This window comes from Trachypithecus francoisi, unplaced genomic scaffold (assembly GCF_009764315.1).
Source record: "Trachypithecus francoisi isolate TF-2019V2 unplaced genomic scaffold, Tfra_2.0 Lachesis_group7, whole genome shotgun sequence".
NCBI classification, from domain to species: domain Eukaryota; kingdom Metazoa; phylum Chordata; class Mammalia; order Primates; family Cercopithecidae; genus Trachypithecus; species Trachypithecus francoisi.
The window spans coordinates 65,731,194-65,758,527 of record NW_022681472.1 but is presented as its reverse complement, the minus strand read 5'-3'; the positions used below and the strand labels follow the sequence as shown (position 1 = coordinate 65,758,527).

Below are 27,334 nucleotides of genomic sequence, written 5' to 3'. Positions count from 1 at the left end.
AATTGTTATCTATTCTTTCCACAAGAAAAATCTATTTCTTCCTAATTAATCATACTAACTATAATTTCTAACATCTTTATTTTTAAATAACCAAAAACCAAAAAGCCAAACAACAACAACAAAAACCTCAAACATATGAAAATCATGACCAAAGCAAACTTAAATACTTTTCAGCTACTGGGGAAAAGCAATACAAGTTAATTGAGCTAAAGGAAGTTATCCTTTATGAACTCCAAATTTAGACAAGCCATGTTGTATTCCCATAATAACTAAATACAAAGAAGGAAGAGAATACATTATTAAAACTTTTGAGCCCAATTCTATTTAAGTTGGGAGTTTATTAGGAGAAATTCTAATGAATATAATAACTGGAAATATAATTTGGGGCTATAACAAACTCTGTATCAAAGTTAAATTTCATCTTATTCTATAATCACATTTAGTCTGGAATCTTAGGCTAAGGGCTTAAAGGGCTCTCATTGTATAACTTATGATTTTTCTATAAAATATCACTTTAAGCAAAATAAATTAGCAAGGTTTGGCCTGTAGAGTATCTATGACATTTTAAAATCTCACATAGTGTTGATTCTAGGCAGTAACTTAGTAAAAATCTTTAAAAATTCTAAAATGATAGGAAAATCAAGCTGGATGCATTTCAGTTGTGATGAAAAGGTTAATGGGATTTTAAACTATCAAGTCTACTTTTCCCCTATAAACAACAGTATTTAACTATTTCCTTAAGACTATTTTGGAGCCAATCAACACCATAAATAAAAGATTATTATTCCTACCTTTATGATTTAATGAATCAATAATGTTATCCTAGCCAATAACACAGGTAACCTACATAACGTCGGACATCTAAAGCTAATACAGAAATCATCTACAAGCTTTGAAATATTTGACCTGATGGCTTTATGCATTTGTAAATTAATGGCTTTTGGGATGGAGGAAGAACTAAGGCACTCAAAGATACCACAACATCTTAAAATCTATAGTGAAAGGAAAAAACTACTAATACTAGTTCTTAAAACTCACAAGTTATAATGTAAAACAAATGTCATTTTAGTTGATTTTCAATGCTTATACATGCGGTATAAATTACATGTATGACATGTACAACACCAATCCAAAAGAAAACAATGATGTACAAAATGTTTATGATAAATAAAATTATTGCATTTAATGTCATTTTCATGAAATGAAAATCATCAAATTCCTTAATGTTGTATCAAACGTAAACAATACCAGTTCAAATTAGAGAGAATGTATGTCAACACCAACTTTTGACAAAAATAAGAAAGCTAAAGCCCTACAATTTATCTAATTTAGGTCAGGTAACCATGGAAACAAAAGAATATTAAAATTATTTATTTTATCATTATGCACATTGAAGGAAATCATAACAGACCTTTTCCACCATAAAATTATATACACCCATTTATTTAGCTAGAAACACTAGCTTGAGAGGTACTGATATATTCCATTTGTGATACTTTCTGTACAGCAAACAAATGTCTTATATTTGGAGCACGTTGAAGAAAACATTGTCTCAAGTCTTTTTTGTTTTTTTGAGTCTCAATCACTAAGAGTTCAAGGTACTTTGGAAGAATCCTAGTGTCCTGGATGGCTTGATCAATGTATTAAAATCAAGCAGTGTGTATTCTTAAAATACTCTTAAATCCATACAAATGTTGCTAGAGTTGTGGAGCTGAGATTTCTCCTACTGGCATGATAAAATGGGAAGAACATGTGTTATGAAAGTTTCACACCAATTTTATTTTGTTCCTTCTTCATTAGCCGTTGTGCTTCCTTTTCCATTTTCTTCCTTTGTTGTTCGGCTGCTCTCTTTTCTCTGTCTGCTAGTTTCTGCTGTCTGAAAAGAAATATACTTATATTTTTACTTTTAGAAAATACTACACAGGTAAAATGGCAAATAAATTCTAGAAACAAATAGCAGTGCCTTTTTATCACCACCAAATAAAATGTTGAAAGTCTTGAAATCTTCTCACTAACTTGAAAATTCCAAATATTTTCAAAAACAGGATTTCTCTTAGTCCTTAGAACATGACTTGTGAAGTAGAAGAAATATTATCTCTATTTTACAAATAAGTAAAATGAGGCATAAAGGCTACGTGACTGGCCCGAAGTCATAGGATTAAGTACAGGGGTAAGAACCCACATCTTCTGACACTTCTTATTCAGATTATCTCCATTTCGTAAAACAGTACTCCATTGAACCACATCTTTTTCTGGGGATACCATTCAGAAAAGCTTGATATTGAGCTTGATAATCTCCTGTTAATATAGTAGTTATAAACAGCCAGTTTTTAAAGAGAATGATGAACACAGCTGAACAGAACACATGCTCCAAAAAGAAAATGGAAACTTAAGATATCCCTTCCACCTAGAATCTAGAAATAAATTTCAAGATTAACATGTGACTAACTCTACCAAAGAGAAGAGTGGTGGGTATTTAATCAAATACTGCATGTTCTCACTTATAAGTGGGCGCTAAATTATGAGAACACATGAACGTATAGAGAACAATGCATACTGGGACCTACCAGAAGGGAGGAGGTTAGACAGAGGGAGAGGATCAGGAAAAATAATGGATATTAGGTTTAATACCTGGCTGATGAAATAATCTGTATGACAAACCCCCTTGACACGTTTACCTATGTAACAAACCTGCACATCCTGCACATGTAACCCTGAACTTAAAAGTTTTTTTTTTTTTTTAAAAAAGAGAGGTAGGTATTTACTAATTATACTTTGTGAAACACATACCCCTTTCTTATTCTTTCCATAACTCCACTGACCCAGACTCACTCTCTCTGTCTTTATTGATTGGTTTATGTAGGGAGTGGAGGTAGGAGTGGGATGATGAAACAGGAGAGAGCAGAGTGAACATACGCTGGTCCTGGATCTGAAGGGTTAGGGTGTGAGAAAATCATTGAAGTATGCAGCGTTGAGGAAGGAAGCTACAGGTCACAATTGGGCATGGAATAGGCAACATAGGTTATATGCAGAAAAATTCAAAGTGGATTATCTATGTCTGGGGGAGATCAATACTGACTACAGTGAGTGAAAAGTATGTACAGTTCTCAATCATAAACAGGAGTAGGCAGAGTTATGGATGACCAAAATTCAAGAAAGTAAAGAAACTATTTTTGGCAACATTTTGACTTTTGTTATCAATTTCTGAAGAATAGTTTTAAAAAATATATTTTTCATCACTCTGCTCATGTTCAAGAAAAACTAATAATCTGAACTAAAAATATCAAACCAGAAGAAAAAAGGAAGGTAAGGAAAAAACTATAAAGGGCTGGCTAGTTATCTCACTATAAACAAGTGAGATAACAAAGTTTTGACCTGGTTACTAGCTAAAATAATATAAGGGCTGAGCATCTCAAATATAAAAATCCAAAATCTGAAATGCTCCAAAATCTGAAATTTTTTGAGGGCCGACCTGATGCTCAAAGGAAATTGTCACTGGAGCATTTCAGATTTTAGATTTTCATATTTGAGATGATGAACCAGTAGTAGAACACAAATATTCTAAGGTCTCAAAAATTTCAAAATCTGAAACACTTCTGGTCCCAAGCATTTTGGAAAGGGATACCCAATCTGTATCAAAAACTAAAATGTAAAAGAGACAACGTAAGAGATAGCTGCAGACAATACATTTTACCTATCCAGATTCATGCTGGGAATTATTAAAGTACCAGAATCATCATTCTTAGCAATATTGATCACAGTACTGGCAGTATTTTATAGTGGCAATAGGAAAAAAGCTCAGAGTTGGAAGATATGGAATGTGGATACATTTTTAAAATGCTCAGTGTCTATTCAGGGGCAGTAACAATGTACGGAAGCCTCCATTTCTCTTTGGCTCTCCCTATGTACTTGCAGCATGAAGCATGTCTATTACAGATTAACAATCTCACTCTCCCAAGCTGTCCTTAAAGGGTAAAACATTAAGTTTTTAAGTACATTTTTTTCATTTGTCTTGTTTTGTTAGGGGTTAAGAGGCTATAATGAAAAAGAAAAGGTTTTTGTACAATGTTAAGATACTTGTGAACTCATGGCATGAACTCTACAGTGAGATTACTGTATTTAAAAAGGACAGGCCCCTTCCTTTGTCTTTGCAGTTAATGGCACTAATAATTACTAGAATCCCCAAAATGTCTTAAAATACTCAGACATCTGTATTTATTATTTACTTTTTAAAATAACACTGAATTTTAAAGAGATGATTTGTCTTTTTTGATGATCCATGCAATATCCTAAGTGTTATAGTTCACAATTTAAAAAATATTCCCTTTATAAAAGATAAGCTATACTGACTAAATAAGAACTAAATTTTAAAAACTCTCACAATTTTCCTGACTGAATTTTGAAATGTGACATCCCCTAACCAGCAAAAAAACAAACAAACAAAAAAAGACTTGATATATTTCAAAGGAAAAAAACCCAAAAACTTCAAACAAAATTCCCAGTTATTTAGCTGCACCCTCTGCTGGTTGTTCAATGTAACTGTAATTTATTGACAAAGCCAAGAAAGGAAAATACAAAAATGAAATCAGTTTTTTTGTTGAGAGTCAGATAAAGAATAATTTGTTTGCTATTCCTATGGTAAAAACAATCTAAATTTTAAAATAAAAAAAATTATATTGCTGTATCTTACTATACAATTTAAAAATGTATAAATTATTTAGATGCATTTAAATATCTGATTTTTAAAAATCAGTAATCAGTCACTAGCTCTCCCTTAAGATAAATTTTCTCTTTACTCTTTGACCTAACGTAGCAGTACTAAGAAATATGTTTGCTGCTCACACACAAAAAAGAACAACCAATAAAAATGAACTTTAGAACTTCCAGAATAGTATTTTTTGTAGAATGGGTAGTTCACCTAACACACAGGGCTTTCACGGACATCATTTAAGATATATGTACAAACGTACAGTGTCACATAAATTATTTTCATTCAAATGAGCAGTGCTGGGCACTATGCTAGATCATGAGGAAATGGAAATAAAGTTGTAACTTCTGATCTAGAGGAATATCAAGCTTGTAATATGATATGTATCATATGTATATAACCATATATATATAAAACTTTTTATATACATGTATACATAACATTTCATTTGCCATTAATAAAGTTATTTTGTTCCTACAGTGCTTAAAATTCTTGGTTTCCGTGAGGTTTTAATCATATAAAATAGTATCTGCAGTCTGAAATACAAAAAAAAAAAACAAAAAAACTCCATATTATCTAAGGCTCAAATGAAGAAAAATATAATATTTGGCAGAATAGGCTCCCTTGACTTGAAACACAAGAGGGAAGAAATCTAGTTCTTCTACTCAGGTTGCAATATAAATGCCACTCAAATACCTCAGAACTTCTTCTGCTTGCCAGGCTGCATCTTCTTCTTCTTCCCATGCATTGGTATTTTCTTGCCAGGTATCTAAGTCACCTAATTCAGACTACAATGAAAAGTAAAACAAAATTAAGAGAGTAAAAGTCATCCTTTTTCCACATAGCCGTCAAAAAGAGTATCTTTTAACACATAACTTAGAACCTGTCATTCTGCTGTGTCTTTTCAGCTTCCTTACCCTGTCCTATATAAGGCACAAATGATTTTGCTTTTGGCTTGCGATGCTCAACAGTCCCAGGCAAGTCCAGCTTTCTTCTTTATTTTATGTTTTATGGGATACTCTCTTAAATTTTCTTCTTTGCTGTACTTTAATTTTGAAATGAACAAGAACAGAACATTTCTTTGGTTTCTTTCTCTTCTCAGTAAGATGAGGGAGCTGGGCATAGAGTGACAAGAAATTGACTGATCCCAGACTGAATCAGAAATCCTTGACTGGACTAATCTGTGCTGAAAAGAACTGCAAGCTGAAATGTAAAAACTAGCACAGTCATCTTCATTTAAGCATATGTAATTTACCGGAGATTTTTTATTGGCACTTACTGTGTCAATCCTAGGCAAAAATGATAAATCATGCAAAATGTATCTTTACTGAAATACTTCTATGTCACGCTTCCTTTTCCCAGTCTTTCTTCCCTGGTATCATCTACTGGTCCCTACCTCTATTTCCCAAGGCAGACCTCCAAAAGTTCACTGTTTTCTTTCAATAACTAATGAAAATGGTCATGCTGGACTATTTAGGTAGGTTTGGAAGTGACTGTGTGTAAAATAACTGGTACCAATCTGTGAACAGATTTATTTAATATCATATTGTTTTAAATACTTACCCCTAAAAATGAAATAGAATGTTTTGAGCTTTCTTCTTCTGACAATATATGTAATACCATACTCTGTTAAAAATTATTAAAATATTTCTAATTGTTTAATATACATTTCTGAAAGGGGAATTTTTAAAGCTACTGAAAGTGCAAATGACAGCTTTAAAAAGTACCAAGCTATCCTCTTGACTGCAGCAGGTAGAAATCTTGCCTTTTCTTCTCCCCTACTTTGTTGTTTTTTTTTTTTTTTTTTTTTTTTTTTAGGAATCAGCATTTCACTTTGCTGCCCAGGCTGGAGTGCATGGTGTGATCATGGCTCACGACAGCTTCAAACCCCCGGTTCAAGGGATCCTCCCACCTCAGTTGCCCTAGTAGCTGGGACTGCAGACACATGCCACCACACCTGGCTAATTGTTTTTTACTTTTTTTAGAAATGAGGTCTAGCTATGTTGCTCAGGTTGGTCTTGAACTCCTGACCTCAAGTGATCCTCCTGCCTCAACCTCCCAAATTGCTGGGATTACAAGTGTGAGCCACTGCACTCAGTTGCTTTCTTTTCTCTTTACTAATTTGACAAGATTTAAAATTGTATCTTGTTATTTTACTTTGTTTTGTTTGAGACAGGGTCTCACTCTGCCACCTAGGCTGGAGTACAGTGGTGTGACCACAGCTCACTGCAGCCTCGACCTCTTGGGATCAAGCAATCCTCTTACCCCAGCCCCTCCCAAGTAGCTGGGACTATAGGCGCGCACCACCACACCCAGCTAACTTTTTTAGTTTGGTAGAGGGGGGATTTTGCCATGTTGCCCAGGCTGGTCTCAAACTCCTGAGCTCATGTGACCTGCCCACCTTGGCCTCCTGAAGTGCTGAGATTACAGGCATGTACCACTTCACTGGGCCTACTTTGAGCACTAATAAGATCAAGCTTTTCTTCAAATTAGGTTATGTCTATTTCTTACTTGTAAACTTCCCATTCATATTATCTATTTTTCCACTAAAGTAAGTATTTGACTGTTAGAGTAAATAAAATATTTAGATTTTTTTAAAAAGTGAAACTATAGAGACCATTAAAAAGGGTGGTATCTGATCCTTTAGTAGAGATGGCCTTAGTAAAAAGAAAAAGAGAGAAAACCATTGATAGATCTGTCTACATAAAAACTAAATACACCTGCCCAACAAAAATATCCAAACCAATTGAACAAACTAAAAAAGTATAAAACATGACATTTATCTTTAGTATAAAAGAACTCTCACAACAATATGAATGGTGAATTCTAGAAAAAAATAAAATGTATAGTTTAAAAGAAGAATCTAATTTGTAGAATGTATGGTAAGATATTTTTGGTATAGAAAACAAAGTCCAATAGGTTACCATCCTCTTCTATGCAATGCCCCTTTATTCTGTCTGCTTGGGAGGAAAATACGTGGAAACAGCAGTGGAGACATTCTTCATCTACCCTACTTACCCCTTTCTCAACTCTGTAAGTAGTTGTATATTTACAACTTTACAATGAGCTATGATAGTATTATAGTATCATATAGGTGGCAAATATTGCTAATTCAGCGGGTAGGATTAAAGCATTTCACCAATATGGATCAAACATATATGAATAAAGTTTAATTTTGAGATCTATAAAATAAAAAATTAAACATTATAATGCTATGTTATTCAGCTAAGTATCTACGGTGTATGTTCACAGCATCATGTAACTGCATAGGAATTATCAAAGTTTGTAATTACATTGATATGTGTGATCATTTATTTAATATTATGTCTCCCCTACTAGAATGCATTTTTCTGAGGCAAAGACCCTTTAATGCCACAGGGTCTGGCTTTAGTAAAAACAATGTTTTTTACTCAATGAATTAAAAACATACATATACTTGGGTCACCTGGGGAGAGGTGCCTCAGAAGCAACTATGCAGTTTACACAAATAAATAAAATACATAGACTGACAGACAAATGTAGTTTAAAAACACGTCCACAACTTCTTAGACATTCCTTCCTTCAAGAGGTGGAGGCTTGCATGTGGGCTGGATTTAGTGGCTTCTAATGAAATAACGTGGAAGTGACAGTGTATCACTTATAAAACCACATCACAAAAAGGCATTGTGGTGTCATCCTCACCCATGAGCAAGTGCTCTCACTCTCTTATCACTTACTGGGAAAATCAGCAGTTACGTCATAAAGAAATTCAAGCAGCTCCTTGGAGAGGTGCACAGCAAGGAACTGAGGCTTTGTGCAAACAAACAGCATTAATTTGTCAGGTGTAGAAGTGAGCTGTCTTTGAAATGAATCCTTCGACCACAGTCAAGCCTTCAGATGATTGAAGACCCAACCCAATGACTTGTCTGCAAACTCATGAGAAATTCTGAGTTAGAACCACCCAGTTTAGTCATCTGGATTCCCAATTCACAGAAACTGTGACATTAGTATTTGTTATTATTTCAAGTCACTGAACTGAATTTGGAGTTGTTACACAACAATGGATAATATAATCAATCAATCAAAGCATGCTTAAAGCTTAGGTAGGTAGGGGTCTGGACATCTGTGCTTTTTTTTTTTTTTTTTTTTTTTTTTTTTTTTTTTTTTGAGGCAGAGTCTCGCTCTGTCGCCCAGACTGGAGTGCAGTGGCGCAATCTCGGCTCACTGCAGCTCCGCCTCCCGGGTTCACGCCATTCTCCTGCCTCAGCCTCCCGAGTAGCTGGGACTACAGGCGCCCGCCACCTCGCCCGGCTAGTTTTTTGTATTTTTAGTAGAGACGGGGTTTCACCATGTTAGCCAGGATGGTCTCGATCTCCTGACCTCGTGATCCGCCCGTCTCGGCCTCCCAAAGTGCTGGGATTACAGGCTTGAGCCACCGCGCCCGGCCCATCTGTGCTTTTAAAAAACTTCCAAAGCTGATTTTGATATGCTCCCAAGGTTGAGAACCTCGGCCGTCTACTTCTTTCAAAATTTTTCCTTTAAAAAGTTTCATTTAAGTCAAACCATTTAAAATTAAGTCATACTTGGAATGAAAATACACTCTGTGAAGAAAACAATTCACAACTCACTTTAAAATAATCTACCATTAGGGTTAATCTCTCATTTTAAGGGTAATCTCTCTGATGTTTATATTTTTAAATAACATTGTGTCTCTATCTTTCACGTGTACAATGAGACCTTGATCTTAGTATCTAATGTAATTTACAATCTCATAAAAGGTTAGGATTGGTAAAACTCCAGATTAACCTCTCTCGAACTGCTAAACCTATTTCAAAGTTACAAAAACATAAATACTATGTTAAACTCAATTAGATTTTATTCCTCTGCTTTAAAGAAAACAGAAACAAAATGAAACCTTTCCCTAGAACCATTAACATACTTACAGACTGATGAATAAAAGGCAGATCTTGTGTAGCTGCTAATCTACTAGAAAAACCTGTGCTCCCATCTGGGATGCCAAAATTCAATGGTTCTCTCTTCTTAATAACAATCTGAAAGATTAATTGAAAAAGAATTACAGGGATATTTTACAAATCACTACATAAGAATAGACAATCAAAACATTTTGTAATTACTTAAAATATTTCTTTTTAAAATTTACAACGTAAAAACTAAAAAAAGTCTGTTAAGTATCAATTTCCCAGGCAATTGTTGTACAAATCAGTTACATACTAAGAAAAATTGTATTTCACTTTTAAAAATTAATACAGTCTCATTTTCTTTCTTCCTCTCCTACTTTCCCCAGACCCCAAAATATAATCAATCACTTATAGTTACTGTATTAAATAAGAACAGATACCATATCCTGCCAATAGTATAAACAACTCTCCCAGCATGTGAGATACCTATGAATACATTAACTCATTCAGGCCAGTAGCATCAAAATACACTTATATGATATGTTGGTAGCCTTATTCAAAGCATTTCCACTCTAATTAATTTAATAAGGCACTACAGTGTAATATACTAGCTTCCCACGGAGAGCAGCAGTATACTTCCACAATACAAGGTATTCATCTACTAAGAAACTCACTTAAAGAATCCTTAAAAAATACACAATTTAATGTGTTTTAGCATTGAGAAATTTGGACAACTCAACAAAAAAGAATGTAAATGTTATCAACCTAGACAATGTAAATATAAATGTATAGCTGAAATCAGCTGAGAGAAAGGTGAGGAACAACTGCATTATAAATTGTGAAATAATGTCCTAATTTTTATAAAGTGTGTGTGTGTAAATATATATATATATATATATATATGATAATATTTTCTATGTTTGAACAGGAAAGCGAGCTTTAAGTGTGTTTTTCTGATATAGCAGAGTGACTAGTGAGGTAGACTGGAATAAAGGAGAGGGAAATAAATAAATCTTCATTTACCATAATATGAATGTAGTGGACAATGTCTGTTACTGGTAAACAAGAAATGGAAATATAATCATATTATAGATAGATATGGCGAGAAACACTTGAAGAAATCCAAACAGAAAATTATTGAGTGGCTGCTTCTTGGAAGTAGAACTGGCTAAAAAGAGTGATAGGTCAGAAGTCTAACTTTTCATTATAAGTTCTTCTACACTTTTTGATTTGAAAAAAGTACATGTAGTATTTTGATAAATGAAAAGGAAAATACTCAAGCATTCTGCTTTTTCCAGTAATTCCCTGAATCTCTAAATGATCTTCCATATTCAATTCAAAAGAGATTAAATAATGTATAGATGACTAATACAAACTCACAATTATTCTTAAGTTCTTAGAGTCCTGCATCCGTTTTATAATGGTTACAAACAATAAAATCCACTTATCAGTTTGTAGATATTACTAAAGTATGAACTTGTTAGAACTCTTATCCAATTCACCTTAGTCTCCATGGCAGAGACTGGAGTCTAGAATCTGACATATAGCAGGATTTCGATACATGTATAAATATAATTTTAAAAGACTTGGGGTACAACTTGCTAGAACTATGTCCAGGTCATTTGAACACATAAAATTCTTACTTAACACGACAGAAAACAAACAATAGATACTTAGAAATAGGCTTTCTAATAAATGTGAATTGTATAATCTAATTTTAACTAGAGGAATCTAAAAAGTAGTTTAATCTCCAAAAGCATAAATCTTAACATACTTTCTGAGTTTTCCTAATAGTTGGTGTCATGTCCTTAAAATAGTCAGGTTCCAGTTGTTCCAAAGAATTTTGTTGTGTTGCCACACTCCCATTCCCTCCTTCGATCTTTACACTGGTGGGTGCATCTTCATCCCAGGAAGTCCACTCTTCAACATCTGTCTAAATTTAATTGATCAACAGTATCAGCCACAAAGGGGCAACTTAATGAACATTTCATTGATGATTTATTAGAAAAATGGGCTTTACAAAAACACTGGTTTTCACACTTTTTTGACCCACAGGAAAATATACATTTTATATCGCAGATCAAAACTTGATCAAAAGTTGAAAAAATACAAGACATTCTGATATATTATGTTCTATTTTATTCTATTATGTCCATTAAAAAACAAAAAACAAAGTAAAACAAAAGCAAATGCTCTGAAAACTGAACTGACATTAAAACTATAACCCATAGAAGGACTGGACGTTTTCACCTAAGCCTAACCAGATTGATCATCTGATAAAAAATACCAAGCTTCTCCACATGATTTAAATCAGACAAAGTCTCAAAGCATAGTATTCAAAATGTTCATGAAACAACCCAGAATTATTCAGCACATAAAAATCAATAAATCTTAATTTGCAAGGTAAGTTAATCAACAGATACCAACACCAAAATGATATGTTGGAATTCTCTAAGGCTTTACAATAGCTATTATAAAAATGCTCCAACAAGCAATAGCAAACACTTGAAACCAATGAAAACAAAATAGAAAATGTCAACAAAGAAACAAGATAAAATGAAGAACCAAATAGAATTTTCAGACCAGATAAATTTAACAACACAACAAAAATCAAAGTAATTTCTATTAATATATTGTTCTAGGACACTTAATTTTTGAAAAACAAAACAAAACAAAAGAACAAAGAAAAACCTACCTGCTTAGGAACTGATGAATAATCAACTGTAGTTGGCAAAGTTATTTGATCTCCACTTAATTTCCGTCCTCTGCCAGATCTGAAACAAAAATGAAATAATTTATTTCAAGAACTACCAAAACAAGCAAAGTAAAAGCACTATGTATCTGGTAATTTAAGGCTTATAAAACAAGATCTTTCTCAATTTTATAATTATTGATTTTAATAATTAACAGTTACTCATTAATTTATGGTAAAAAAGTCATAAATCAGACATCTTGTGAATGTTTTTTAAATCTTGGACAGAAACAGAACAATGCAACTGCTTTTTGGCTTAAGGCTCCGAATTATAAACAAACTCAAGAGGAATATAAAGTCAAAAACAAAAATGCAAGACGGTTTCAGAGCATGCTCCTTGGAGTGCTATGGGTTCTGTGGGTGAAGTTCTGGGCCACCTTTGCTGTTTTAAACAGGGTGGCTTGGCTTTTATGTTTTATACATGGGGTTTCTTGACAAGATTAACTATTAAGAAGTTTAAAAATCACTGGTTTGAACCAACCGGTAATTTAGTTTTAAGGATTAGTAGAAGTACCACATTAAACAGGACGTACTATAACTCAGTTGTTAAGAACATGGTCTGTGGGATCTGTAAACCACAGTTTTCAATGTTACTTCTATTATGTCTAGTTAGAATTATCTACTTCTCAGCCTCAGCAGCCTCATCTATAAAATGCAGGTATTCAAACCCACTTTTGCAGGGTTGTTTGAATTTAATTAACTGACATATTTAAAACCCCTAGACAGTGTGTGCCTGCTACATCGCAAAACATGCAAAAAATGGCAGGTAATAGAGACGATGAGTCATTTACTTCAAATAATCCATAAAGCATTAATAAGAACTAACTGATAAAGTCAGCTATTTTTATTACAGATTCAAAGCTATATTTGTTTAAGGCTGACTAGAAAAGTAATATAAAAAAGTAATATGAAATTTATGACATAAGCCTGTTTTTCCTTTCAGTAAAGATGGGGTTCTGCTGTGTTGCCCAGGCTGGTCTTGAACTCCTAGCCTCAAGCTATCCTCCCACCTCGGCCTCCCAAGGCACTGGGATTACAGACATGAGCTACCATGCCTGGCCAAGCCTGGTATTTTAAAATACATGGTCTAAGGTTCCTTCAGACACCAAAGAGAAACTTATCCTAACATATGGTCAGTTTTCTTTAAAATTGAACATACAATCAATTCTAAATATGTATACATTTACAATACGAATGTCCTTAATATTTTTACATCAAGAAAATTTCTTATCCTAAAAGTAATCTATTTAAATTTTAAAAAATAGTAGTGCAAAAAGAAAACATCTATATTTCATCACCACTGTTGATACAATGCTTCTTATTTTAACTTCCTATCTTCTGGCAATTAATACCCATTTTTAATGTTGCTTTACCTGGTGAATTTCTGGCCATCCTCTTCCCCATTCTCTGGTCATTTAAACACTTAGGTCACTCCTTTTTCTACTTTCCAAATCCTATCCTCTTGGGTGATTTCAAGTTAACCACCTAAATTTTCCATTTCTTTCTTGACTTCTGCTCAAGTGATCATCTCTGGATGATCATTTCACCCACTTGTCTCTTGCAATACCCTGGACTTTTTTTTTTTAAATCTCAGACCACTCTACTTGTAGCAATAAATTCAATGGCACTTAAGTCTCAGAGTTTTAGCAGCTATCAAATGGTCATTTAGGCAGAGACTGCAGTTCCTATCCTTCCTTGCAGCTAGGGGGCCATATGACTAAGCTCTGGAAAGCAGGCAGTGCAAAAATTGTTGTGTGCAACCTCTAAATCATGTCTCTCTCTCTCTATATATATAAAGAGCTGATTGCTATCCATTTCCTCTTTTACTATACCCTCCTCTTAGTGTGTATGTAACTTTTTCACAGTACCCTTAGGCCACAGAAACACCTAACAATTCCACCGAATAAGGTAGTTACACCCAAAAATCTTAAGTATGTCCTAACTGCTTAGTAGCCATTGTAAAAAATATACATTTAAAGAAAACGTAATATTTCTATTTATTCTTAAATAACCACAATCATTGTACTTATTAATGAAATGTGTGTGCCTGTTGAACACTCCACAGCTTCTTATGCCTTAGAATAAGACTGGAGACCATCCTTCTTGTTTTCAGTTCTACATTAATTTTGGTGCAGTACTTGCTTTTAATTACAACCTAAAATCCTGGCTTTGCAACGAGATGTCACCAAAAATATAAGTAAACAAAAACTATCTCAAACATTAAAGAATATCATCATAAAAAAATACTGCAGGATTTAATGTTGCAAATGTGAACTACTTTGAGTTGAGGTATTCAACAGATGCTATCACTATGTTTCACTGGAAAACTTAAAATATTCTATGGCATCCCTGTGAATTTCATGTAAAGCCCTGAGGTGCCTCAGCACACATTTTAGAAATCATAGCTCTTGGGTATGATCCTGTGACAAAACAGAAGGAACTGAAGTCTACAGATGATGTCCTAAAGCAAATGACTTACCTGCCCTTGACTAGCATATTCTGGAATGTTACTTAAACAGACAAAATAATTTTTTTAAAAATATAAAAACAACACTACTGTAGTATAGGCAGAAATATCTATTCTGAATTTCACCTAACAACTTTAAAACATTCCTATAATGAAACAAATACATCAAAGTTCTGTGATGATTATAACAACGAAAGTTGGTCTGTCTATTCCTAAATAGTATTAAGCATATTATTTTAGTGGAAAGTATAAGAATTTGAATGAACAAAAACAACTGAATCTCTATTTTCTAGATCTGAAGTAGAGAAAAAGTATTTAAAAATGACTAGGAATTAATGAATAAATACTGCAATCAAGATATTCAACTTAAATATAACCTGTCCATCCACAAAATTTTAAGTTTTGAAGGTATCCAAAAAAAGCGAGGAGATACACAGGTCAGTTTGAACATAAAACTTACCTGCATATTAATCTCTTTAGGAATGAGAATACTGTTGCTAGGCAGGTACAAAATTTAAATAACCGAAACTGGGTGATGGCCATGGTGGGAATCAAAACCTGTGGAAGAGGCACAAAACAAAAAATGCAGTAAATTGATTTCAAAAGTCATACTCCTGTCCTGAAGAGACCTATTATGCACTAAGAAAAATCTAAGATAGTTTTTACTTTTCTCTAGAAACTATAACACAGTAAATTTTAAAATTATAATTTAAATCATATTAACAATTCAAACACCAGATTTTTGAGTTTTCAGTGGTTGTAAGGATAAAATCCTTCATTTTGAGTTTTTGAAAATAATTTTACCTAAATCTATTAATACAAAAATTTACAATTCAAAAAATCAAAAGTATAAAATAGTATATATTAAATCTGTGTACCCTTTTGAAGTTTGAACCACCTGAACATAATACTATTTAAAATATTTTTAATATTTTTAACTTGCAGATGAATATGTTTCCTTATATCCATTTTATAGATGAGGAAATTGAATTAAGAGAGGTCACATAACTTGATCAAAGTCACATAGCTAGTAAGTTGAAAGTTACCATGGAGCTCATTTAGTCCAGTGGTTCACAAATCTGGGAATCTATTAAAGAAATGCCAATACCTAGGACTACCTCTAGTAAGTCCATTAAATCATATATTCTGAGGCGTAAGGGCTGGTCACAACCAATAAGACAAGAAGGGAGATTAAAAACCACTCAACTGAAAAGGCAGCAGGAAACAAAGAAAAGAGAACAAATAACATATGGGACAAGTCAAAAACAAGTATGATGACAGAGGTAAATCTAACCATATCAATAATCTCATTAAATGCAAATTGTGTAGCATTTCAATTGAAAGGCAGAGATTGTTAGATTGGATAAGAAAGAAAGACAGCCCCCCTCCATGCTGCCAATGAGAAACGCATTTTAAATAAAAAGACACAAATAGGTTAAAAGTAAAAGGATAGGAGAAAATATACTATGCTAGCACTAATCAAAAGAAAGTTGAAGCAACTATTTCAGTGCTAGACAGACTATAGCAAAAAGAACATTACCAGATATAAAAGTGGTCATTTCACAGTGATAAAGGCGTCAATTAATAAAAAGTACATAACAATCTAAAACATGTGCCCTTAATAACAGAATTTTGCCAATATCATAAACAAGACAGATGACATGATTAGATTCTGCAGATATTAAAAGGATACTGAAGAACTATTACGTTTACCTTTGTTCCTGTATTTACTTGACAACTGAATAAAATGGACAACTCTGAAAGACACAAATTACTAAAGCATAAGAACAACCTGAAAATCTGTATATCTATTAAAGAAATTAAATTTGTAGTTATAAAAATTTCCCAGGCACAGATGGCTTCACTGGTAAATTCTACAAAACATTTAGGAAGGAATAATATCCATTCTATACAAACTGCCAAAACATTGAAGAAGGACTATTTCCCCAACTCATTTTTGAGGCCAGTATTACACTGATACTAATCCAAAGATATTACCAGAAAAGAAAACTATTAATATTCTATTAATCTAGACACAAATCTCTTTAGCCAAATATTAGTAAATTAAATCCAACAATATATAAATGGATACAACAGCGTGAAAAATTGGTGCTTAGTTTGGAAATGCTGGATTGGTTTAACATTTAAAAATCAAATGTCATTCACTGTATTAGCAAACTAAAAACGAACAACCATATAAACATCCCAATAGAGACAGAAAAAGCCTTTGACAAAACTCAACATCCATTCCTGTTAAAGAAAAAAAACATTGCTGCAAAGTATAAGGGAACTTTCTCAACTTGATCAAGAATGTCTATGAAAAAACTACAGTATAAGACTTAACGGTAAAACAAATTCGATAGTTTCTCCCCACGATCATGAACAACACAAGCATGTCTGCTTTTTCTACTTTTAGTCAACATCATAGTGGAAGTTCTGGCCAATGCAATCCAGCAAAAAAAAAGAAAAAAATAGAAAAGAAATAAAAGGCATCCAGAATGGAAAGGAAGAAATAAAAGTGTGCTACTCTACGTGGAAAATTCAACGGGATGTACAATTAATTGTATTTCTATACGTTAACAACAATTAGTAAGAAATTGAAATGTTAAAACATTTACATAGGCATAAAAAATATGATATTTGAGGACAAATCTAATTAAGGACTTGATTACTGAAAACTATCAAATATTGCTGAGACATTTAAAAGGCCTATATTAATTTAAAAAGACTTTTATTAAGATATCAACATTTCCCAAAATGAGTTGTAGATTCCATGCAATCTCAACCAAAATCTCGGCAGGTTTTTTCTGTAAAACTTGACAAGCTAATTTCTAAAATCCATATGGAAATGTAAAGAACAAATAGCCAAAACAACACTGAAAAAGAACAAGGTAAAACTGCTAGCACTATCTGGTTTCAAGACTCGTTATAAAGCTTCAGTAATAAAAAATGTATAGTATTAGAATCAAAATACATAAATAGATCAATGGAAAGTACAGGAATAGACCCACATACATACAAACAACTGAAATTTGATAAAGATGCAAAGGTTAATTCAGAGAGAAAAGAACAGCTATTAAGAAAAAAAAAAGTACTGGTTAAACTGGATATCCACATGGAAAAAATCAAAACAAAAACCTTCAATATATATCTGGCACCAGTTACAAGTAATCAAAAATAGATCATAGACCTAAATGTAGTCTGAAACTACAAAATTTGCAAGAAAAAAAAAAAAAAAACTTGGTGACCCTGGGTCAGGCAAAGATTTTTAGGTAGTACAACAAAAGCACAATCCATAAAATAAAAGATTGGCAAATGAGACTTTATCAAAATTAAAAACTACAAGTCAAAAACACTATTAATGGAACAAAAAGACAAGTCACAGACTGAGAGAAAAATCCTTGCAAAGCATATGTCTGATAACGGACTTAAACCCAGAATATCTAAGAACCTCTCAAAATTAAAAAATAATTTTAAAAAACTCAACGTAAAAATGAGCAAAAGGTCTAACTACACGTTTCATCAAAAAATATATACCTGGCTGGGCGCCGTGGCTACACCCGTAATCCCAGCACTTTGGGAGGCCAAGGCGGGAGGATCACAAGGTCAGGAGAACAAGAACATCCTGGCAAACACAGTGAAACCCTGTCTCTACTAAAAATACAAAAAATTAGCCAGGTGTGGTGAGGCAGCAGAATGGCATGAGCCCAGGAGGCGGAACTTGAAGTGAGCGGAGATTGCGCCACTGCTCCAGCCTGGGCGACAGACCGAGCTCCGTCTCAAAAAAAAAAAAAAAAAAGAAAAAGAACATATACAATGGTATATAAGTATATTAAATGATGGTCAGCATCTTTAATCATTAGAAAAATGAAAATTAAAGCCACAGTGAGAAATTATTACATACCTACTGGGATGATTCAAACTAAAAATAATGACCATAGCAAGTACTGGCAAGGATTTGGAACAACTGGCACTCTCATACTTTAGTAGTGGGAAAGTAAAATGTACAACCACTTTGAAAAAGAGTTTGGCAGTTTCTTACAAAGTTTGACAGACATCTACCATATGACCCAGCCATTCTACTCCTCGTAATTTACCCAAGATAAAGAAAAGCATATAGCCACATAAAGACTTGTATTTGAAGGGTGAGGCAGGAGAATAGCTTGAACGCGGGACGCGGAAGTTGCAGTGAGCCAAGATTGAGCCACTGCACTTCAGCCTGGTGACAGAGCAGGACTCCATCTCCAAAAAAAAAAAAAAAAAAAAAAAAAACTAAAATAAATAAAGATTTGTATTTGAATAGCAGCTTTTTTACTTAATAGCTCCAAACTGGAAACAACATAAATGTATATCAACAGGTGAGTGGATAAACAAATTGTAGTATATAAATACAACAGACTACTACTCAGCAACAAACAGAAATGAACTATTGTTACAAGTAATAGCATGACTATATCTCAGAATAATTTTACTGAATGAAGAGTCAGACCACCAAAAAAGTATATACTGTATGATTCCATACACAGCATTTTTTAAGCTCTAGAACAGGGGTGTTCAATCTTTTGGCTTCCCTGGGCCACGCTGGAAGAAGAAGAATTGTCCTGGGCCACACACAAAATATACTAACACTAACCAGAACTGATAAGCCTAAAAAAAATTGCAAAAAAAGCTCATAATGTTTTAAGAAAGTTTACTAATTTGCATTGGGCTGCATTCAAAGCCATCCCGGGCTGCATGAGGCCCACAGGCAGCAGATTGGACAAGCTTGTTCAAGAAATTATAAACAAATATAGAGTGACAGAAAATATTAGCAGTGCCTTGTAATGGGGCAGGGAGGAGTGGGAAGGAAGGATCACTGAGGGACATGAGGAAACTTTTGCAGGCAATGGATATACTTACTGCTTCAATTGTGGTGGTTTCATAGGTGAGTATATATATATTCATCAAAACTAATCAAATTGTATACTTTAATTATATACAGATTACTGTATTTCAATTAGAGCTCAAAAGAGCTGTTAAAACAATCTACACCAAGACATTTTTGAACAATATTATGTCACTTAAATTAGAACACTGTTCATATTCTGATTAGAATATTATTTTTAAAAGTCATCAACACCGTAATTATCTTGTATCAATTATTTGTTACTTTCTAGAAAGCCAACTTTCATTAGGAAACTAGGACAATTAGTGAAAAGAAACATTATGCCAAAACTTCTCTAAAAATAGAAATCTGATTTCACAATACCGTTGCAATATACTGCAATAGCTTACTTTATATTTCATGAAAAGCATTCTTCTCAGTGATTAACATGTAGTAACTCATTTAATGCTAACAACAACCATGGGAAGGACTTGAAGCAAGTACTATTTTGTCCCTACTTCAGATAAGAAAACTAAGGCACAGAGGGGTTAAGCAAGCTGCCAAAGACACAGAACTGATAAGTTATAGAACTGGAATTTGAACCCAAAGAGTCTGGTTGCAATGTTTCAGTCCTTAAAGATTACACTCATACTGCCTCCCTATGATTAAATAACAAGATATACATCTTTATGAAAGAGATGATACAGGAATTGAAAACTGCAGCCACAGCAATGATAGGAATAAAGATTCTAAAAACGGCAAAACTATGCCAGGTGCGGTAGCTCACGTCTGTAGTCCCAGCGCTTTGGAAGGCTGAGGTGGGCAGATCAAGAGGTCAGGAGATCAAGACCAGCCTGGCCAATATGGTGAAATCCCGCCTCTGCTAATAATACAAAAATTAGCCAGGTATGGTGGCACATGCCTGTAGTCCCAGCTACTTAGGAGGCTGAGGCAGAAGAATCGCTTGAACCTGAGAGATGAAGGTTATGGTGAGCCGAGATCATACCACTGCACTCCAGCCTGGGCAACAGAGGGAGGCTCCATTTCAAAAAAAAAAAAAAAAGGTAAAACTGGCATTATTTTGGTAGCCTTTTTTGGGGGGGTGTGGGGGGGAAGAGAGTCTTGCTCTGCCGCCCAGGTTGGAGTGCTGTGCCATGGTGCAATCTCAGCTCACTGCAACTTCTGCTTCCCGGGTTCAAGCAATTCTCCTGTCTCAGCCTCCCAAGTAGCTGGGGCCACAGGTGCCTGCCACCACACCAGGGTAATTTTTGTATTTTTAGTAGAGACGGGGTTTCACCATGTTGGCCAGGCTAATCTCGAACCCTTGACCTCAAGTGATCCACCCCCTCAGCCTCCCAAAGTGCTGGAATTACAGGTGTGGGCCACCACGCCTGGCCTGTATCCTTTTTAAACATGGTTCTTAATTTCCAAATTTTTTTTTTTTTTTTTTTTTTGAGACGGAGTCTGGCTCTGTCGCCCAGGCTGGAGTGCGGTGGCCGGATCTCAACTCACTGCAAGCTCCGCCTCCCGGGTTTACGCCATTCTCCTGCCTCAGCCTCCCAAGTAGCTGGGACTACAGGCGCCCGCCTCGTCGCCCGGCTAGTTTTTTTTTTTTTTGTATTCTTTAGTAGAGACGGGGTTTCACCGTATTAGCCAGGATGGTCTCAATCTCCTGACCTTGTGATCCGCCCGTCTCGGCCTCCCAAAGTGCTGGGATTACAGGCTTGAGCCACCGCGCCCGGCCCCAAATTTTTCTTATACATTTTAGTCACCTATACTACATATGTATTGCATATTATGTATATATATACATATATCTATATATGTGTATATATGTATATGTATCTATATATACGTATCTATATATGTGTATATACACACACATATATACTATATATACATATATATACTATATATCATATATATTGCGTATATATGTATTTACCCTAATAATCATTAATTTTTAAAATTTCTTAAGATGAGCTTTGGCACAAGTTAAAGTTGAATACTTAAGTAACTATGACAATGTCCCGACTAAGAGCCTCAAAATACATACAAAAGACCTCAAAATACATACAAAAGAGGGAAAAAAAAAATCTGTTAATCCATGAGAGACAGTCATTTTTCCAATGTTGAGAGGTAGAATAGACCACATATTAAATCAAGTTACAAGAAATACACAGGCAAACACATACATATGTGTGTGCATATGTGCACACACTTACAGGAATGACGTTACTGATAATGGAATCTCATGTCTTAGCTTTTCCTTGCCTTTTCTTTGTCAAAGGAGGAGAATTACTAAGTATTTAGAATCATGATTCCTGTCATTGGAACAGCTAGAGAATATGTCATCCAGCTTCTTAAATTTTCTAAATGAGGAAACTAAGATACACTGAAGTTAACAGTTCTGCTCAAGGTGAAACAACCAGCTAATAACAAAATCACAACTAAAACAGACTGGCCTCTCAATCCAATAGTAACACCTTTAGAAACAATCACAACACTTGATTAATACAATTATTTAGAGTGCTGGTTTCTTAAAATAAACAGAAAAAACATACAATAATGTGATTTTTTTTCCAAAATAAAAAAGCATAAGCAGTATATTTGGACTTCAGTTCTACACATACTTACTTAAAAGGGGATAAAAGCTAACTTAATAATTATCATGTGACCACATTAAAGGGACAGCTATATACTCCTTTTAAAAACTGAAATACGGATTAGTTTTTAATTACCTTACATGAGCATAAGATAAGCAATAACATTTAGAAACATAAGGAGTAAAATCATCCTGGATAAATACACCATCCCTGTACTATAACACACTTTTTTTGTTCGTTTGTTTGTTTTTGAGATAGAGTCTTGCAATGCCTCCCAGGCTGGAGTGTGGCAGTATGATCTTGGCTCACTGCAACCTCTGTCTCCTGGGTTCAAGCTATTCTCGAGCCTCAGTCACCCCCAAATCTAGGACTACTGGCACATGCCACCACACCCGCTAATTTTTCTGTTTTTTAGTAGAGATGGGGTTTCGCTGTGTTGGCTAGGCTGGTCTCGAACTCCTGGCCTCAAATGATCTGCCTGCCTCAGCCTTCCAAAGTGCTGGGATTACAGGTGTAAGCTACCATGCCTAGCCCATGCTTTTTAAAAATGCATTTCATGGGCATTCAAGACTCCTAAAGTCTTGAAGAAAGCATGTAATGCAGTTTTTTACCTAATAAAACATTACATTGAATGGGTTAAAAATTATATAGTAAAAATATAATGGTTATCTCTGATAGGGTATACTGAAGCATTAGAGAGCTAAGATCTAATATTTCAATCTGAGTAGTAATACCACATGCTTGACTGTATGTGCTCTTTGTGTGCTATACCTCAATACAAAAGTTTCAAACAAACACATAAAAAATAAGAACAAAACAAAATCAGAGAGCCAGAAAAACATACTTAACTTGCATAGTATCTGATTTTGATTGCTCTGTAGAGCCATCACTGCCAGTTCCTTCTAAGGAAAGGCAAAATATGCACTAGTCTTTTCTATTTCTAGGGTCAGAAGGGGCTTGTAGACAATTAAGGTACAAAGACAGGGCTCCAAAATGTTACCTTAGCAATGCTCATGTACTTTTGTACATATGGAGGCTGTCTCTCCATATGAGCTGAATGATTTACTGAATGCCTAACCTGGAAGTGGCCTACTAATTGACAGGATGAAAAGACAGTGACTGTTAAAAAAAAAAAAAAAAAAAAAAAGAACCAGAATATTAAAAAATTTTACTCCAGTAATTTAAATACTTCTGTCAAAAACATCCCAACTGGTGGTTTACTCGGGTTCAAATCATGCAACAATGCTGACTCCTCCTTTCTCTCTCCTTATACCTAATTGCCAAAAGACCCTATTCAATTTCCCAGTACTGCCCATATTCTTTCTTATTTCCACTGTAATCTATCTAGCATAAGCCTTTATTACCTCTTGCTGGACTACTGTAAAGTCTTCTTAATTTTGGTATTTTATTCTTCCCGAGAAACAACATTTTTTATTTAGTATTATGGTTATTTCTATACTTTACTTTGCCCTGTACAACCCTTCTCTAGAGTATTTTATTCATTTGGTACCTTCAGTTACCATTTGCAAAGTAATAGTTGAAGAAAAGTTTGATTGCTTCATTATGACTAGAAAGATCTGAAAAATTATGATGGTGAATGATCGCTTCATTTAAAGCTTATTTGTCAAGAACAAAACTCTCAACCAAAAGAAAACTTTCTCAAATGAAAATCAGCCTAAATTTTCTGAAAAATTATAAGAAAAAAAAAAAGCCAGAAAAGAGACTATAGAACGTGTGGTACTTGGCAGGGAAGGAAATAGAATCAAGGAGATACTTATCAGTATGTTGTGAAGAAAGAAGATGACATTTACCATTTGGGACTGTCAGTTTTAGGATATATATGAATAAAAGTTGAGAATAAATTTCATATAGAGCCCTGGTAACCACAGCCATCACCTTTCCAAATATTGTTAGTGTCATTGTTTAATAAATATTCGCCAACTTGAATGACTTCAATGCAAACTTGAGGTAAAATTTAAAGGTTGATTTTTTTTTCCAATAAAAAATAGAAACTGGGTTTTTTAGTGATTACAGAATAGAATTCTCTCCCTAGCAATCAAGAATATCCTCATTCTGTGGAAAATTTTCTTTTGTGATTAAAGAGGAGAACTGATACTCACTGACTGTCTACTATGGACCAAGCACTATCGAAATGTTAACTCACTTGACTCAAAAAGCCATCTTATGAGATAGATATTACTGTCCTTGTTTCACAGAACTAAACACAGAGTTAGCACATCCACTGACTCCATTCAAACCTTGGTCTGTTTAATTCAAAAGTCAAGAACATCTCATGAACAATGAGTATTCTTAATAATTCAGTGATATTACCACTTCCAAGATAAATTTTCCAACCAGTTGCAGTAAAATAGGGAAAATGCGATCAAGTCACACTTCGATTTTCTCAGTTACACTGACTGGCAGGCAGGAACATCCTTTGAGACCTGTATTTACTTAATGTCCCGATTCATCTAAATGAATATATATTAGCACTTACTATGCTTCAGTCGCTACTTTGGATTTGGAGGCTGGGAAATACTACCAACTCCGCACAGGGAAACTCTGCGTTCACTCCCAATTGTCTTGAGCTTGCCCATAAACTTGTTCCTAAGGAATGCAAGAAACTAAGGAGGCAGGATGTCCATCAATCAGTCTTGCTTATTCTAGTATTTATAGGTTTGTCAAAGTCGGGCACATAGTAGGTACTCAAATATTTGCTGAACGGAAGGAAATTAACATTCCTTGAGCACTTGAACGTTCAAGACAATGTTCAATCACCTCACTGGAATCCTCAGGACAATCAAAACAGGTAGGTTTTTCACTACTCCCGTTTAATAAATGAGGCTGACAGACTTAGATTCACTCATCCAGGATTTAAAGAGACTGACCCGAAAGCCCAAGGCTCTCCCCACATCATATCCTACTTAAGAAACCTTTTAATTGTGTGCACATTGCCTCAGTGCGATTTTTGAAATGCCCTCTAGATCATCAAGTTGATAAGTATCGTAGGCTACTTTACACTTTGGCTGCTTTAAAACACTTTCTAGAACGGAACAGTGTTAATATAATCTAATCTTAACATTAAATTTCCTTAAAAATTACAAAGACAAAAATTTGAGGTATGTCAGAATGAGATTCAAAACTATGAGGCAATGTATCCTCATTAAGGCTTTTTGAAGAAATGACATCTCTAGAAAATCAACAGGAATGAGAGCTCTGCCATGTTAACTGAAAAATTTTTTCCTACAATTAAAAAAAAAAAGAATGCTACATTAGAAACTGATAGATCAAATGTATTGTATCTTTTCTTGTTGAAATTCTCGGTAAACTGCTAGAGGTCCTTTCAAGTAGCCTCAATATATCACAATTCATAAAACAAGCCAAAATCTATGTCGGTACACACTAAACAAGTGCTGTATTTCTAAAACTCTATTTCGGAATCTTGTCATACCAAAATTTGAAAAACCGTATGACCTAGCACAGTCCAGAATATCCTCAAACTGTAAGTCTCTGAAGTGGGTTAGAAAATATCACAAAGCTCACAAAATAAAATTTACCTGAACTCACTTAAATTTGATACATAAAGGTTTGAGCAGCGGCCCGTAAGAGAAGAGGAAACAGAAGCGGAGTGTGAGAGCTAAAATCGAACATTCTGTGCCATGTCTGGCAACCGAGAGTCAGACCCTCAAATATGTGACACCACTGGGGCGGTTCCGAAGGCGGAGTAAGGTCTCCTGAATAACTCAAAAGGAAAGAGTTTCATAACTTAAGTGGTTTCATTTCAGATTACCCACGTGAAATTGGCTGATGAAAAAAAAATCATACCCACTGCACAGATGAGAAAAAACAGGAGCGTTTTCAGGTTATACAAGCCGACGCCTGGCGCCCGGCGTGACGTGAAACGCTCTAAGTTGCTGCAGCTGGATACCAGGTGGACTGGGATTTAAATTGTGGAAAAATCGGCCTGGAGAGGTACAAGGCCTGTAGACGGAGGGCAGTAAGGTCACGGAAATTTTCCTGAGGAAGGCGGCTTTGGAGGCTGGGTGCTTTCCGGGCCGGTACCCCGCAGGCCAGTCTCCCACGCGTGAGCGGAGCATGGCGAATGCCGCACGGCTGGGTCCCGCTCCCAGTCGCAGTTTCTTCACCCCAGAGGTCACCTTGACCCGGAAACAGTACCCAAGAGCAGCGGTCAGGCGTCGGGGGAGGTCGGGTGGAAAGGCGAAGAGGAAGGTGGGAGGGCGGGAAGTGCGCAAAGAGGCGGAGGGCCGGCGGCGAAGGGCAGACGATGCCCCAGAGGCTAGGGCTGGGGTCGGGATGGGGGTTGGGAGAGGAAAGCCCCTCCCAGGCACGCGCGAACCGCACACACTCACCTGCCCCTCCCCCTCCCCGCCCGCCCGGCGGAGGCTCCGAGCTGCCGCGGGCCGTGCGCGCGCACACAAGGCGCGCTCACGCGCGCTGCCTGTCTCTTCCTCGAGCTCGCGCTCCGCCCGTTCACTCCCAGCCCCGCTCATTCAAAGCCGGGCGCGCGCTCCCTAGCAGCCTGCGTTGCCTCCGCGCAGCCTCCATGGCCTCCTGCTCCTCGGGAACCCCGCCCCCAGCCCCTCCTCTAGCTCCACCCCCAGCCCTCCTTGAAGGCGGATCTCGGCTGTCTCCAGGCCCTCGCTGCCGCACTCCGCCTCAGGTTCTGACTGGCCCAATAGGTGAGAGGCTACGGATCTGACGTCAGGACTGGGAGCCAATGAGCGCCGGGAGCGGGGCAAGCGGCGACAGGCACGCCAGGTTCGGTGAGGGGTAGCTTTTTGGAACCATTGCGGGCTGTTTTGACTGTTTATTCTTGGAGCGCCTGGTTCTGCCAGATGTCTCTACTTTCCTTCCATGCAGAGTGCCTCCCCTCCACTCGAGCCCCTTTCTGCTCAACCCACAGAACCCCTCTATCAGATGCGACCAAGGAAGATACATTGCAATAAATGCAGGATCTCCCTCTGTCTCAGGAATATTTGGATGCGGCTAGACAGACCCCCTCCTCTCAGTCATTCCAC

General features: G+C 35.6%; 1 protein-coding gene across 7 annotated transcripts; it reads right to left on the bottom strand.

Moving 5' to 3' along the window:
- Positions 1-1,157: 1,157 nt before the first annotated feature.
- On the bottom strand, positions 1,158-26,952 carry EBAG9 (estrogen receptor binding site associated antigen 9). Of its 7 annotated transcripts, XM_033203734.1 has the most exons (9): positions 26,121-26,570; positions 25,853-26,029; positions 16,539-16,582; positions 15,286-15,383; positions 12,302-12,380; positions 11,381-11,539; positions 9,631-9,738; positions 5,405-5,496; positions 1,158-1,876 (listed from the first exon to the last, which is right to left on the bottom strand). In XM_033203734.1, exons 4-9 carry the CDS (start codon positions 15,366-15,368, stop codon positions 1,756-1,758), a joined length of 642 nt encoding a protein of 213 aa, XP_033059625.1. In that variant the 5' UTR covers positions 15,369-15,383; positions 16,539-16,582; positions 25,853-26,029; positions 26,121-26,570; the 3' UTR covers positions 1,158-1,755. The 7 variants fall into 7 exon arrangements, with proteins under 7 accessions (XP_033059625.1, XP_033059629.1, XP_033059630.1 ...); XM_033203738.1 differs by lacking the exon at positions 16,539-16,582 and having other exon boundaries at positions 26,121-26,572; XM_033203739.1 differs by lacking the exon at positions 16,539-16,582 and having other exon boundaries at positions 25,863-26,029; positions 26,121-26,572.
- Between the last annotated feature and the right edge of the window lie 382 nt (positions 26,953-27,334).